Raw genomic sequence first — 16,115 nt, 5'->3', positions numbered from 1 at the left:
AAAAATCAGTTAAAAGAAGGTTTTATAAACTGTATTTTAAAGAACAATATTTGCTATTTAGTTTAATAAATGTCGCTTATAATTTCTATGAGTCTAGCATTGCTTTGTACATATAACTTCTAAACTCAGTATGATTATTTCAGCAAGAAGTATACACAAGCATAATACAGTCTGATGTAGTTTCACGTGGTCTTTGTCTTCCTATTTATTCAAAGAATTGGCCAAAGAAATACAGGAATCCTACCCTCGCCCTGACAACCCCTTCTCCTTGTTGAAGACACCTCATACACGACAAAAATTTCTGATGATTCACATAAAAAAGGATGAAAATTGCTCTCAAGGAGGGTCATAGAGTTTTACAGTCAAGTCTGATCTGATGGTTTCTAAAAGAGGAGGCTATTTACTATATTTACATAGTTTACAAGTAAATATTAGCAATAAACAGGCATAAAGAAAATTATGTGTCAGAATTGTTCAAAAGGGGTGGTAGGTAGCAATCCCAGAGCATGGTGTTCTGAGTGTTGACTGCTGTGGTAACATGCACAGCAATATTCAGAAACAGGCCACCAACTCACGAGGTATTTTAAGAAGAGACCAAGTATGCCTAGGTTTGTTTCTCTTACTTACTTTAAGAAAAGCAAAAGAAAATTGAGACCAAGTTCCAGCCTCTGCAAATTGCTCTGAACCTTTGGAGATTTAGAACTGTTTTTACAATAGAATCCTGCCTAGATGGATATTAAGTGATGGAAAATAATATAATATTTTAGTACCTAAAAGAATAACTGAGTACATGTGAGGGGACAGGTCATTAAATGTGAGTATTCAAGAAGTGATATAAAAGTAATTCATAAAACAGAGAATATAAAAGTGAGAAGGATACCTAGATTTAAGACACTATCATAACACCATTCACCAAATGAAATGAAGGAAGTAGGCAAGAAATGGGAAAATAATATCCACGGAGAAGCATCAAGGCATGGCAGGATTTATTTCCTGTAATAATGGAGATGCAGGTCACAGGGGGCAGTGGACGGGGGTTATGCTAAACCTCAGTTCTCAGGCATGCCCATAGGGCAACACTGGTACTGATGAACCGATTTGCAGGGCAAGAATATAGACACATGGGCTTAGGACACACCAGGGGAAGGAGAGGATAGAACCAACTGATAGAGCAGCACTGATATATACACACGACCATGTGTAAACCACTCCAGTCCTCTTGCCTGGAAAATCCACGGACGGAGGAGCCTGGTGGGCTGTAGTCTATGGGGTCGCTAAGAGTCGGATACGACTGACTGACTTCACTTTCACTTTTCACTTTCATGCATTGGAGAAGGAAATGGCAACCCACTCCAGTGTTCTTGCCTGGAGAATCCCAGGAACGGGGGAGCCTGGTGGGCTGCCGTCTACGGAGCTGCACAGAGTCGGACACAACCGAAGCCACTTAGCAGCATGTGTAAAGCAGACAGCTACTGGGGACCCGCTCTGTCGCACAGGGAGCTCAGCGCGGGGCTCTGTGATGACCTAGAGGCGTGGGACATCCCAGAGGAGGGGATCTATGTACATTTATGGTTGATTCACGTTGTGTGGTAGAAATCAACACAACACTGAAAAGCAATTTTCCTCCCATCAAAAAACAAAAAGAATCACGTGTGTGACTTGGAAGAGTGCCTTCTAGCTAGAGGGTACAGCAATGAAAGAGTTTCAGAAAGAAGAGAACTTTGGCCCCAAAACAATATTACAGGGAAAGAGCTGTAGTTAGTGCAAGAAACATGGACACCCAGCGACAGAGGGATGGATCTTCAACGAACGTGCCCCTCCTGTGCCCCACGCAGCTGTGGTGCTGGGGAGATCTCTCCTTCCTTCAATCAGGGCTTTGAGGGCCAAGAGGAAAATGCAGAAATGCCACACTGTCAGGCAAGAGGTACTTTCTCATCAGGGCAGAGTCAGAAGGAAGATACGAAGCAATGGCTTCAGCACAGAGAGGAGTTTGCCCATGGGGAGGAGGGTACATGGACACATGATCACAGAGCAGAGATGTGAGGCCACGGAAAGACCTGGGGAGCTGGTGAAGGAAAGAGCGAGCTCTAGCCGGGGAATCAGAGGGAGGAGGCGCTGTGCCTGCAGTAACAGGTAAAAGGAATCCGATGAGTGGGGAGGCAGGCACACGTGTGCTTTAAATAAATATCAGCTGGCAACTTCATTTGCTAGGCAATGGGGAACCAGGGAATTTGAGAAGGGAGACACAGGATCAGAACCTCATGAAGATCAACCTGGCAACCCAGGACAGAAGGAACTGATGGAGGAAAGCATCGAGGAGAGAAGTCCATTTACAGGCAGCCTTCTAGGCAAAGGGAAAACTAGCTGGCAAGGGGAAGGAAAAGAGGTGTGTGCACAGGCTCAGTTGCTTCAGTCCTGTCTGACTCTCCGTGACCCCATGGACCGCAGCCCACCAGGCTCCTCAGTCCACGGAATTCTCCAGGTAAGAATATCAGTGCGGGTTGCTGTGCCCTCCTTTAGGGGATCTTCCCAACCCAGGGATCGAACCCGCATTTCTTATGTCTAACCCACGTGAGCAGGCAGGTTCTTTACCACTTGGTAAAGTCCAAAGGAAAAGGGGTCCATGCTAAATTAGAAAACGCAGATTTCTAAAGATACAATTTGTATAAGAAGCACGGGCATGTTTCAAGTACTGACAGACAGCAGTGTTATCTGTTATGGCTGACAGCAGGTAAAAAGTCATCAAGGAGAGACAGATGCATTCCTTGTTACGCCACCTACATCCTCATGTTAACAGTCACCCCCGCCACCCACATGTGGGAACAGACACAATTTCACAGATCAAAGCAGATGCAGAAAGAACATATCAGGAAGATCAACTACAGATCTAACACATAACATAGGACACAGACCCTCACTAAACACTAAATGATTGAATATCAAGACTTCACTACTGTCTTCTCTAAAAAGTTCCTCTAGCAGAGGAAAGCGCAACTCAACCTCTGCACAGAGAAGGTAGCATTCCTTCATACACAGTGTTGATACATTCATCCCTCTGGATTCAAAGCTTCCACATGCATGGATTCAACCAACAGCAGGTACAGAATCTGCGGCTGCAAAGGACTGACAGCCCAATACCATTTTAGCACACAAGGGACCTGGCACCCATGGGTGTTGGGATCCACGGGGGTCTTGGATACAGTCCCTCAGGGACACTGATGGAGGAGCACAGTATGCTTGGGTCTTTACCTGCATGACTGAAAAGATAATGCTCCATTTCCATTATAACAGCACCCAGAATCCTGAATTTTTCTCGATTTACAAGGTGGGGTGTATAGTGCTAACCTTCTGTTGGTCTTGATCCACTTTGCTGCAGTTAATTGGAAGCTGAGGATCTTTTGTCGATGGGAGAACCCAATCCACCCACAGCCCAGGTCTGTCTCTACCCCCAGAAGTCTTTCGGAAGCAAAGCAAGGTCATTTCAGCAGCGTTCAACATCAGAGCGTTTATACCTATGTGTGTGCAAGTAGCTGGCATAAAGGTGAGAAGGAAGAGTCGCCATCATCCCTGGAGGTTTACTGCAGCAGGAGCCTTGGTTATTAACGGGCCACGGAGGACTCACTCCTCCATATTTTACATTTGGGAACCATGTTCATTAATCACCCGTGTGACCTACAGCACAAATACGATGCTGACAAATGTTCGCTTCATTGCAAAGGGTCATTCGGCTTGGGAGCAATTTGCCACCCACATAAAATTTATACTGTGTTTACGTTCTCTGAATAGTTTACAAGTTCATCGTTAAATCTCACAAAACAGCTGGCCCTCATTTCCCAACACCATCTCGCTCCACGGTAAGCACGGACACCTCGAGTTGCCGGTGGGTGGACAACTGAGTGAAGTCCCAACTATTCCTCTTGAGTTTATTTACCTTCCTCTTGCGGAAGGAATGCCGCACGTCTGTAAGCAGGAGTCGCTATTTACAAAAATGACTGAGCACACAGGATTGAAAGGAGGGCATCATTAGAATGCAGGAGACGCCCCCATCCTCCTCAGAGCATCTCAGCAGGGCACAGGAGATTCTGGCAGGCTCCGCAGTCTCCTGGGCTCAGAGCAGGGAGCCCGGCGAAAAGCAGAAATTGGATTTCTCCGAGGCTGTAAATCCTGTATCTTTCTTAGGGCAGATAATCACTCACTACTGGTGCTAATAACTAGACCCTATCACAGTATACAAAACTTAACATTTATTGAGTAGGAGAGTCCCCTGTGCTATACAGTAAGGTCCTGGTTGGTTATCTATTTTATATATAATACTGTATGCATGTTAATCTCAAACTCCTCATTTATAGCCCCCCACTTCCTCTTGGGGAACCATAAGCTTGTTTTCAAAATCTGCATGTCTGTTTCTGTTTTATAAACAAGTTCATTTGTATCATATTCTGTAATAACCTATATGAGTAAAGAATCTGAAAAAGAACGTATGTTTAATTGAGTAACTACGTTATATACCTGAAACTAATACATTATTGTAAATCAACCATACCCCAATAAAATAAAAAATAACACAAATTAATAGCAATAAAAATAGCGAAAATATTTTAATATTTAGGGGATTGTTTTGAAAAGACACTTCTCCAGGTAATATAAAGAAATTCCATGAAACTCCATTTTCTAATTCAGACACACACTGAAATGACCATCAACTGGGTTTTTTAAAAATAAAAAATGCATGCATGCTCAGTAGCTCAGTTATGTCTAACTCTTCGGCAACCCCATGAACTGTAGCCCATCAGGCTCCTCTGTCCATGGGATTTTCCAAGCTAGAATACTGGAGTGGGCAGACATTTCCTTGAACCCATGAAACTCCATTCCTTAGTTTCGACATGCACTGAAATGACCATTAGTTGGATTTTTTAAAAAATAAAGAATAATCTGCTTATGGTTTTTACACAAGAAACTTCATGGGCTTTATAGATATAATACAGATGGAAATAAATAAATAAACCCAAGGGAGAGATCTTAAATGCAAAGGAAGTATCTACCTGGGAGGGTGGCAAAAATGATCCAGAAAATTAGTTTTGCCAACACCCATTAGGTAACAATGGCAGGGTTGGTGATGAGCATGGGTGTGGTATGAGGCACAGGTGACTTCCCCAGTGTATCCGGAGTTCACAAGGAGCTGGAGGGCCCTCTGCGATCAGAAGTCACTGACAGATTAAACCTGGCTTTCCCTGGGCATGAGGAATGGAGTACGGTCCTGGTTGGCTGCTGATTGGAAGAACTAGACCAGGCCAAGTAAAAAAGCAGTAGTTCGGCGAATTCCTACAGACTGCTCTACATGGAGAAACTGGCCAACAGGTCAAGCTGCCTGGGGTACCTCCTTTGGTTCAGGTCATCCCCACCTCTGCCCCTGCATCTCTGAGCACTTTCATTAGAGCTGAGACACTGCAAAGTATTCAACCATCTCTGAAAGGATACATTTCCAATGCCAATCTTTGAAAAGCACAGATGTTTCTGCTTGCACATAAGCAAAATTCTGAAGAGACAAAGTGGCTATCTTCCTAAGAAACACCGTGACAGTAAGAAATGGAAGAATTTCTTTTCAATGTATTCTCTAAATACAACTCAAAAGGACACTGCATCTCTGAAAAGAGAGGATCATGGAAAGAGGCAGTCAAGAACAAGGGAAAAACAGAAAGGCCAGCCTACATAGTTAAGACAGTAACAAAGGCAGGGAATAGCAGTCCAAACTGTGGAAAAACTCAAAACAGTCAAGGAAAAAGCTCAAGGACAGTCTCTCCAGTCTCAAGGGGAAGAGTAAAGAGATGAAGATTAGAAAGGAAAAGCTGAATGATCATGAACCCAGGTACAGGACAGTCAACATGCATTATAGGAATAGCACACAGAGACCGGAGCAAACACAGAAAAAAGAGTCAGCAAAGGAAAAAGTAATTGAAAACTCTTCTTCTTCACTGAGAAGAAGCTCTGAAAATGCACCATCTATTTACCAATTTTTAAAATACTATCCTAAAGATTTATTTCTGCCAGTGGACAGGCCAATCATCCAATGCTTATGTATTAATTAATAATGATAGACAACTATCCCAAGCATTATTTCAAGCAAAAATCACCTCTACCTCCTTATATACAGAATGACAAGGGAAATTATATAACTCAGAAAAAAACTGCTTAGTGAATATGAAATCAAAACAAGTGGGAAAAGATGGATAATCAACATTTTAATGGTATCTGCTTAAAGCAGCTGGATAAAGCCATCTCAAAATACGCCTAGCTACAGTAATGGCTCAAAAATGTTTGAATCCACTGGCAAAATCTCACCCCAGCCTGAAGAGTACTTGTATTACCAGGGTTCATGTGGGGCTTCTTGACCTCACTTGTCTATGCACTGAAGTCTGACCAACATTCTGATGGGTTATTCATTAGTTGTGCTAATTTAATCAATCAACTTTCAGTCAAAACCTGCCTGCCCAGAAGCAATTCTGAACCCCACCACCATCCAAGCGACCGTTCACACATCTAACCTTTGATCTGTTACATGTCAATATTTGACATTCAGAGAGCAAGTTCGTGGCCAATATAACCATGTTGTTATGAAGCAATCAGTATAACCCCTTGTTCTGACAACTTATCCAGAGGACTTGAAAAATGGAATCGAAATGCAGATGTAGAGAACAAATGTGTCCACACAGGAGGGAAGGGGAGGGTGGGATAAACTGGGAAATTAGGTTTGACATCAAAGCACCATCGTGTGTAAAACAGACAGCTAGTTGGCAGATGCTATATAGCACAGGGGGCCCAGCTTGATGCTCTGTGGTGACCTAAAGGGGTGGGATGGGGTAGTGGGGAGGAGGGGGTATATGTACACATGTAGCTGATTTGCTTCACTGTACAGCAGAAACTAACATATTATGAAGCAATTATATTCCAATCAAAAACATAAAAAGGCACAATTAGATGGATATACACTGAAACATGTATAAACTGCCAAAAACACATTCTACAGTATTTCTGATTTCCATAAAACCACTAATAAAACTGATCAAACATTAAACCACAATGGAAATATTATACCTCTATCCCGTCTTCCAAGCAAACAATCAGACTTTGCATAGATTCCATTTCTCTGGCCATACTGCCCCTAATCCTTTAGAAATTCTGCACTATTCTGTCTACACAAGGTCTGAGTACTAGGGAAAAAAAATTTACACTACACATGATAACGATTTGGAATATAGATTGGTTGATAGATACAGGTGTGTGAAAGGTAGGCCATGCAAACAAAGCAGCTATTAGAGGCAAATCAATGTTACACTATATAGTAGCTCAAGCCCTAGGAAGTATCATGATACCCATTTTACAGATGAGGAAACCGTGGCACACTGATTTCCTCCAAGTCACACAGAGAGTAAATGTTCAAAATGAGAGTAGATCTTGAAAGCTCACACTTTTTGTCACCTCTACTCCAAAAATAATGAAAACAAAATGAAACAAGCATGATTTCATGGAGCTGAAACATGAATAAAAATACACCAAGAAAAAGAAGACTGTTGTTTAGTTGCTAAGTCATATCCAATCTCTTGTGACCTCATGGACTGTAGCCCACCAGGCTTCTCCGTCCGTGGGATTCCCCAGGCAAGAATACTGGAGTAGGTTGCCATTTCCTTCTCCAGGGGATCTTCCCGACCCAGGGATCAAACCCAGGTCTCCTGCACTGGAGACCCCTGAGCCACCAAGGAAGCCTCAAGAACAGGAATACCAATTTTCAATTACATTGCCCCAGAGACAAGAAATGCAGCTCACATTTTTCTGCATGAAAGACATGATTTCCCACAGTTTTTGTCACAATAATATTGATTTGAATTTATAAAACTACTTCTCCAACACACTTTGCCTGAAATTAGGACTTATAACAGATGGTGACATATGTTATGAACTTTTAATCCAAAATATTAGATTTCTTCTACCCTGGGCCTTTGGGAAGAATCCTGGCAACAAAAACAGAAACCAGTGTACGAGGATAGAGAGAAATTTGGTGAAAATTTGAAAGAAAAGTTAGAGAAGAAATGTGCAGATTTATCATCCTATTTCATTGTAATCAGAGAGATTTTTAGAATTGATAAACATAAAATACTTTTAACACTATACTAAGGCATTTCACCTACTAAAACTCCCTCTGGCTGTTGTCGCCTATGGTTCACATACATATGCAATATTTTGAGACATAGACAAATTTGAGGTGATGAAGCTGCTGCTAACCACCTACGTCTTTTATGGGACATATAACGAATTAAAGTTGATATCAAACTCTGCCACCAAAGGACAAAATGGGGTGTCTCACAGTGAGATTTGGAGTTTCTAGGCTGACCAAAGGACGTGTCGTGAATCACCAGTCACTGCCATCGAAGCTCGACATGTGTATGCCTGTACACACACAGACACACACACACTGAACCCAGAGGTGCTGGACCTCTGCCGATACCAGCCTGATAAGTTACAGGTTACAAATTCAATTTGGCTAGTGAGTCATTTTCTCCCTGACCCTTGAGAGGCAGTTTAGCTTCTTAGGACATGACCACTGCTGTGCTTGAGTTAGGCAACAGGTTCTTATGAAAAGTCCTTCTCTAGAGACTCACTACATCATCTGAAGAAACAATTTGTTCTTAGCTTTTCACTCTGGCAGTCCTTTTGCACTGTGCTGTCTTTATTTTCCCAAGGTGTCTTTTAAAAAAATTCATGTTTGGGGTTTCCCTGGTGGCTCAGTGGTAAAGAATCCCTCTGCCAATGCAGGAGACACCGGTTCGATCCCTGATCCAAGATCTCACACGCCAAGGAGCAACTAAGGTGTAGTGAACCACAACTACTGAGCCTTTGCTCTAGAGTCTGGGAGCCAAAACTACTGAGCCTATGAGTCCAGAAACCCATGGTTCACAAGAGAGGCCACTGCAATCAGAAGCCTGCCCACCGCAACTAGAGAGTAGGCGCCTCTTGCTGCAACTACGGAAAGAAAATTCCACGCAGCAACGAAGATCCAGACCAGCCAAAATTTAAAAAAAAAAAAAAATTCACAACCCTATCAGAGGAAACCTATATATTACGATGACTAAGAAAAGATTTTATTCTTTAAATGCCAGCTGGTAATGAGCAAGGTCTTTTTAACGTAAAGAGACAAGATTTGGGGTTCTCAGTGGTAAACATGAGCACCATTCAAACACAATTATGCTCAATCAACTGAATTAGACAAACACATACTCCATCAGTAAGCAAAAAAAAAAAAAAAAAAAGAACAACAAATTACAAATTGATTAAAAGTCCGTAGTAGGCATAAAAATCATACTAGCAGACCTACGAAAAAATGAAACGCTTTGGGTTGTTAAGGCGTGTACTTTCCCCAGAGTTATAAATAAAACGTATGTGGAAGATGGTAAATTTACATTTAACAAACTTTTCAGGCTCTGCAGTCACTTGGTAAGAGATTTCTGATCCAAGCTATAATGAAAAACAACTGGATTTACATAAACCAATAATAACAGTCACATAGGAGATTTTCAAATATATCCACCTGGAGGAGGGTTCCCAGGTGGCTCACTGCTAAAGAATTTGCTGCCAATGCAGGAGACAAGGGTTCGATCCCGGTGGGGAAGATCCCCTGGAGAAGAGCATGGCAACCCACTCCAGTATTCTTGCCTGGAGAATCCCATGGATAGAGGAGCCTGGCGGGCTACAGTCCATGGGGCTGCAAACAGTCAGAGATGACTAAGTGAGCGCATACACACACACACCTCTGAAGAGGCAATGTTGTAAAACTAAAACCTCAAAATTGAGTATGTTTTAGCTGAGTTTTTGCTATTTTTTTCCCTCTAACTTCCCTGGGGAAAAATATTTCTGAAATCAATATTTTGGGAAACTTTCCAATATAGAGGAAACTCTTTAACACTATGTTTCACAGCAAAATTCAGAATTCAACTCCCTCCCATAGAGGGAAGTTGGATTTCTTAAGTCCAAAAGAGGCCTGGCTATAAGCTTTTTCAACCTAACAAGAGCCAGCATAAAGATCTAAAACACAAAGTTGCAGCCAGGGACTTGGGCACTAACATCACACCTCCTGATCCCATCTTGAAATGCCTACATATTTCCTAACTGTCAGGTACATGTTAACATGAAGGACGGCAACCAGAGAATCTTAGGACACACGCATCTTCACACTTTCATGATTGCTTTAAATGTCTCCTGTGGATTAATTGAAGAAGTAGTGTTTGGTTTGATGCTATGTCTGACTTTTAAGATTTGTATCTGGCAAGGAGGTTACTCAATAATGATTCCCTGTAATAAACGCTAGGGGCTGCATTCAGATTCCAACTTCAGGACAAAATACTCCCAGCTGGAAGCATTGGTGGCTGACAGCTTTCAGATGAGCCCTTCTCTCCCAACAACTGTTCTAAGGCCAGAGCTCCTCAAACTTGCTAACTTCTGAGAGTCCTTCATGACAGTCTTAAAGAGACACCCAACCTACTGTTTACAACTTGGTAAGTATTCAAGTCCTAACCACTTAGCAGCCATCGGGCACTCTAATTTCAAGCCCTGGGCAAGTGGACACCACCACTCTCCTTTTCTGCTTGGCATTGGTTTTTATATGGTACTTGCTTTTTTTCATACCGATTGCTGAAAATCTGGATTTGAAAGGAAAAAAAAGCAACACAGTGTGGAAACTGGGAATTATCTCGACCTGGTAGTGCAAGCAGAGTCCCTGTGAATACACTGGGTAACTGCAGGCACTTAGGTGCAGATGTTGGAGACCAGCCCTGGGTTAATTTCTCACTCAGTCTTCCTGCCTTTCGCCACTGCGGCCGCAGCCATGAGTATGCTCAGGCTTCAGAAGAGGCTTGCCTCCAGTGTCCTTCACTGTGGCAAAAAGAAGGTCTGGTTGGACCCCAATGAGACCAATGAAATCGCCAATGCCAACTCCTGCCAGCAGATCCGGAAGCTGATCAGAGATGGGCTGATCATCCGGAAGCCTGTGACTGTCCATTCCCAGGCTCAATGCAGGAAAAACACCTTGGCTCGCCAGAAGGGCAGGCATATGGGTATAGGTAAGTGAAAGGGTACTGCCAATGCTCGAATGCCCGAGAAGGTAACCTGGATGAGGAGGATGAGAATTCTGTGCCGGCTGCTCAGACGATACCGTGAATCTAAGAAGATTGACCACCACATGTATCATAGCCTGTACCTGAAGGTGAAGGGTAATGTGTTCAAAAACAAGCGGATTCTCATGGAACATATCCACAAGCTGAAGGCAGACAAGGCTCGCAAGAAGCTTCTGGCGGACCAGGCTGAGGCCCGCAGATCTAAGACCAAGGAAGCCCGCAAGCGCTGTGAAGAGCGGCTCCAGGCCAAGAAAGAGGAAATCACCAAGAATCTGTCCAAGGAGGAAGAGACCAAGAAATAAAGTTCTCCCCCTCTTCTCTGTACATAGTGGCCTCGGCAATTGCATAGATCACTCATTCAATAAAAGACAAGCCTTAAAAAAAAAGTCTTCCTCATTCAAAGTAAGCCCCGTCATCCCCACAGGCAGGCCAGATCTGGGGACTGTTAGTGGCAGAAGATGGCCATGGGGGTGTATTTAAAGTCATAGGCACTGGTTTCCATTTGGGACAATTCTAATGGCCCATTCCACTCTGAGCCCATGGAATCTCTGCAACCTCTGTCGCAGCTACAGTATCCTTCAATTTCACCCTCCTCCAATCCAGCTCCCCCCACTCACCCCACAGCATCCTCAGTACCTGCATCCCAGGGAATCCAGTCTATGAGAGACACTTATAAGGAAAAATGTTTCAAGTGGAAGCAAAGATCACATTCCTCAGCAGGACAACTGAAATTATACTTTAAGCAACACTTTATTTTTTAAAAACATCATTTTCAGTTTTGTTTGAGGCTGTACAAATACTCAGCAATTCAACATCACTTCTTTGTTGAGAATCCAACAATTCCAAGAACAGCAGAGCCATAACTCCTCTCCACCACTGCTGTGAGTTCTGGACTTTTAATTCAGTGGTGGGTAGACTGACCATATACTAAACCTAGCCATGGCCACACTGAACAATGCAGCTGAAAAGAGCTTTTATCTTTATCTAAGTCAAAGAGGAAGACACGAAAGCTTGCAAAAAGCTATCCTTAGAGTTGTAACTCATTTTAAGCATATTCAGGCAAAGGGAAATCCCATGGGGGGAGAAACCTGTCTATCTCAAAGCCTAGAGAAGCACCTAGAAAATTAGAGGCATCCAATACATGTATTGGAGAAGGCAACGGCACCCCACTCCAGTACTCTTGCCCGGAAAATTCCATGGATGGAGGAGCCTGGTAGGCTGCAGTCCATGGGATCGTGAAGAGTCAGACACAACTGAGCAAATTCACTTTCACTTTTCACTTTCACGCATTGGAGAAGGAAATGGCAATCCACTCCAGTGTTCTTGCCTGGAGAATCCCAGGGACGGGGGAACCTGGTGGGCTGCTGTCAATGGGGTCGCACAGAGTCGGACACGACTGAAGTGACTTAGCAGCAGCAATACATGTATTTAAATGAGAGAATCTGAAACCCAGCTCTCGCACCCTCTTTAGGATCAGTGACTTTCCTATAAGTACAGTTCAGAATTCATCAATCTCTTAAAACACCAGGGGTGTCTCTACTATATATAAAATAGTTAATCACTAAAAAGCTACTGTAGAGCACAGGGAACTCTACTCAGTACTCTGTAATAACCAATATGGGAAAGGAACCTGAAAAAGCATATGTATGTGTACAAATGAATCACTTTGCTATACACTTGAAACTAACAACACTGTAAATCGACTATACTACAATATAAAATTTAAACGAGATCACTGGTGTTTATTATGACATTTGTGTATTTTACAAACAAAGCTCACCCAAACAGATGTGTACTACTGATGAGAAATGGCAGGAGGCCATCCTCAGCGACAGAGTAGTATCTCCACAATGTACCTTAGGGGCACATTTTGATGTTAAAAGTTAAAGAAATAAATAGTGATTTTTTTTTTATTGCAGTCACAAGTACAGTACCATAAGTTGGCAACTGCAAGAAATGACTGCCTATAAATTTACTGTATGTTATGAGCCACTGTTTTAAATGGCCATGAAGCAGGTGTCTGCTGGAGACTTGTACAAAGCTAAGAGGTTCATAAAAATATAAATGAACAGTGCAGCTCTGTCTTAGATCTTACAATTTAAGATCTGACAGGACACAGGTTTTACTTTTAATTTGAAGAATATACTAAATCACACCAACCACTCCCCTAAGGACAATTACAGTCTATCAATGGATCATAATAATGAATTAAGTACAACAGTCTGTTATATTATTATTGCTATTGTTGCTATTAAGGTTATTCATAAGAAAAAGGCAAAAAGGAACTCAACATAGCCAGAACCAGAATCAGCAAATTCATGAAGTTTCTGTGTGCGTGCTCAATCCCTTCAGTCGTGTCCAACTCTGTGACCTCATGGACTATAGCCCGCCAGGCTCCTCTGTCCATGGATTCCCCAGGCAAGAATACCAGAGTGGGTTGCTGTGCCCTCCTCCAAGGGATCTTCCAGACCTAAGAATCAAACCCAAGGCTCAGGCTGGTTCTTTACCACTAGCATCAACTGGGAAACCAGTTTGATTTTAATGCATGACCCCTAATACCTCAACACTTCCCATCTAGACGTGGGTCTATGCCCCTGCTTTGTAATTTAGGTGGGCTTCTGATGGCTTCCATCCACACTGACAGAAGTGATTTTTGAGATTAGGTCACGAGAGCCTGTCTTCTGTCTGTTACCTTGGAACATTCACTCTCCAGATGCCCTGCGTAGGATGCTACCTTTCAGCATCTAGCTACTTCCCTGGCAGGCCAGTGGTTAAAATTCCATGCTTCCAAAGCTGGGTGTGCAGGTTCAATCCCTGGTGAGGGAACTAAGATCCCACATGCCACGTGCTATGGACAAAAATAAATAAGTAAATAAAAATAAAAATTTATTGTGAGTCAAAAAAAAAAAAAATCTAGCTGCCATGCTGTGGGAAGCTCAAATACTCAATACATAAATACATAAACACCAAGTACCAAGTGATTCCAGTCCTAACCAGTCCCTTCACTTCCAGGCATTCAAGCCTTCCCTGCCAAAGCCCCAGACATCTTTCAGTGGAGGACAAGCCACCCTATTAACCCTACTGAATTCCCAACCCACAGAATCCAGAGCATAATAAAACGGCAGTGGTCTTAAGTCACTCAATTCGGTCAAGTTCATTATACAATAAGAGGAACTGACATAGCTCTTTCTATATCTCACTACTGGAGTATGGGCTAACAAATATTAGCTCTAAGATGTTGAAATTTCTGTACTTTTATCTAACTCTTTGGCCAGCTTCCCACGTGGTCTAGTGTCTTTTAATATTTCTTCCTTCAAGTCTTCAGTGTATTTATGATCTGTTTTACAACAGTTCTTGCCAACAAAGGAATGCATTTCAATTGAATGTTGTAATCTTTGGAGCACATTATTTTGGCCATTTGTACCAAGGAAAAAGAAATAAACTGTTCATCCAATGGTATATGGCGAACTATCTTCTGGTCTCAAGAAACCTGAAATAAGCTTCTGAGCATTTATCATCCAAAACAGCGAAATTTTTTAAGTTACTGGAGGAAAGCTTACTTTTTAAACATCCTGAGGGAAAAAAAATGAGGTCCGTCCTAATGTTCTGGAGGTTTATTATTTAAATATATATAGTCAGAAATACATCATTAACCCTCATATATCACCCAATTTTAATAATTATCACCACATGGTCCAACTTTCTTCATTTATATCCCTATAAACTTCCTCTACACTTCCAGAGTATTTTGATGCCAGTCCCAGACATCATATTTCCAGAAGCCTTTCTATAATGTATCTCTAACAGAGGTTAGTGAAGTACATTCTACAGGTCAAATCCTGCCTGCTACCTGTTATTACAAATAAATTTTTATTGGAACACAGCCACTACATATTAATTTTATCTAATTAATGGGGTGTCTTTGGTTGCTCTCATTAACAAAGTAGTTATGGTAGTGAATTTGTGGCCTAAACCCTATGGCAAAGCCTAAAATTTTTAATATCTAGCCCTTTTTCAGAAAATGCAGGTCAATCCTTCTCTAAAGGATACAGAATCTTTAAAAAAATCAAAAATAATGGAACATGAATGAACCTAGAGATTGTCATACTCAGTAAAGTCAAAGACAAATATCATATGATAGCGCTTATATGTGGAATCTAAAAAAAAACAGTACAAATTAATTCATCTGCAAAATAAAAATAAAATTACAGATGTAGAAACAAATATGGTTACCAAGGTGAAAGGGTGGAGAGATAACTTGGGAGACCGGGATTGACATATATATAAAATAGATCACTGATAACCTGCTGTAAAGCACAGGGAACTCTACTCACTACTCTGTAATGACCTATATGGGGAAAGAATCTGAAAGAGAGTAGATGTATGTATATGCATAACTGATTCACTTTGCTGTACACTGGAACACACATTGTGAATCAACTATACTCCAATACATTTTTTTAAAAAAAGATGTAACACTAAATGCCTTACTAGTTATTACACCTCCACACTTAAATATACTGTATGATATGATAAGGTATCACACTAGCTTCGTACTATGAAGGTCCATCTAGTCAAAGCTATGGTTTTTCCAGGAGTCCGGTATGGATGTGAGTGTTGGACTATAAAGAAGGCTGAGCGCCAAAAAATTGATGCTTTTGAACTGTGGTGTTGGAGAAGACTCTTGAGAGTCCCTTGGACTGCAAGGAGATCCAATGAGCCCATCCTAAAGGAAATCAGTCCTGAATATTCATTGGAAGGACTGATGCTGAAGCTCCAATACTTTGGTCACCTGATGTGAAGAACTGACTCATTTGAAAAGACCCTGCTGCTGGAAAAGATTGAAGGCAAGAGGAGGAGACAGCAGAGGATGAGATGGTTGGATGGCATCACTGACTCGATGGACATGAATGTGAGCCAGCTCTGGGAGTTGGTGATGGACAGGGAAGCCTG

At 42.0% G+C, this 16,115-nt stretch overlaps 2 protein-coding genes across 8 annotated transcripts in view; one reads left to right on the top strand and one right to left on the bottom strand.

Annotated features, from left to right (window-relative positions):
- UNC5D (unc-5 netrin receptor D) overlaps positions 1-16,115 on the bottom strand; it is a 638,805-nt gene that overhangs the window by 594,902 nt on the left and 27,788 nt on the right. The gene's annotated exons all lie outside the window — the stretch shown is intronic.
- Positions 10,849-11,548, top strand: LOC101109417 (large ribosomal subunit protein eL19-like). Its single transcript, XM_042241219.1, has one exon. The coding sequence runs from the start codon at positions 11,138-11,140 to the stop codon at positions 11,462-11,464; it is 327 nt and encodes a 108-aa protein (XP_042097153.1). The 5' UTR covers positions 10,849-11,137; the 3' UTR covers positions 11,465-11,548.

This window comes from Ovis aries, chromosome 26, assembly GCF_016772045.2.
Source record: "Ovis aries strain OAR_USU_Benz2616 breed Rambouillet chromosome 26, ARS-UI_Ramb_v3.0, whole genome shotgun sequence".
In the NCBI taxonomy this organism is placed as follows: Eukaryota; Metazoa; Chordata; class Mammalia; order Artiodactyla; family Bovidae; genus Ovis; species Ovis aries.
This window is presented reverse-complemented; position numbering and strand designations above follow the sequence as displayed.

Excerpts from the sequence above, each read along its gene's own strand:
- LOC101109417 (XM_042241219.1), top strand. The coding sequence starts at position 11,138 with ATGCCCGAGAAGGTAACCTGGATGAGGAGGATGAGAATTCTGTGCCGG.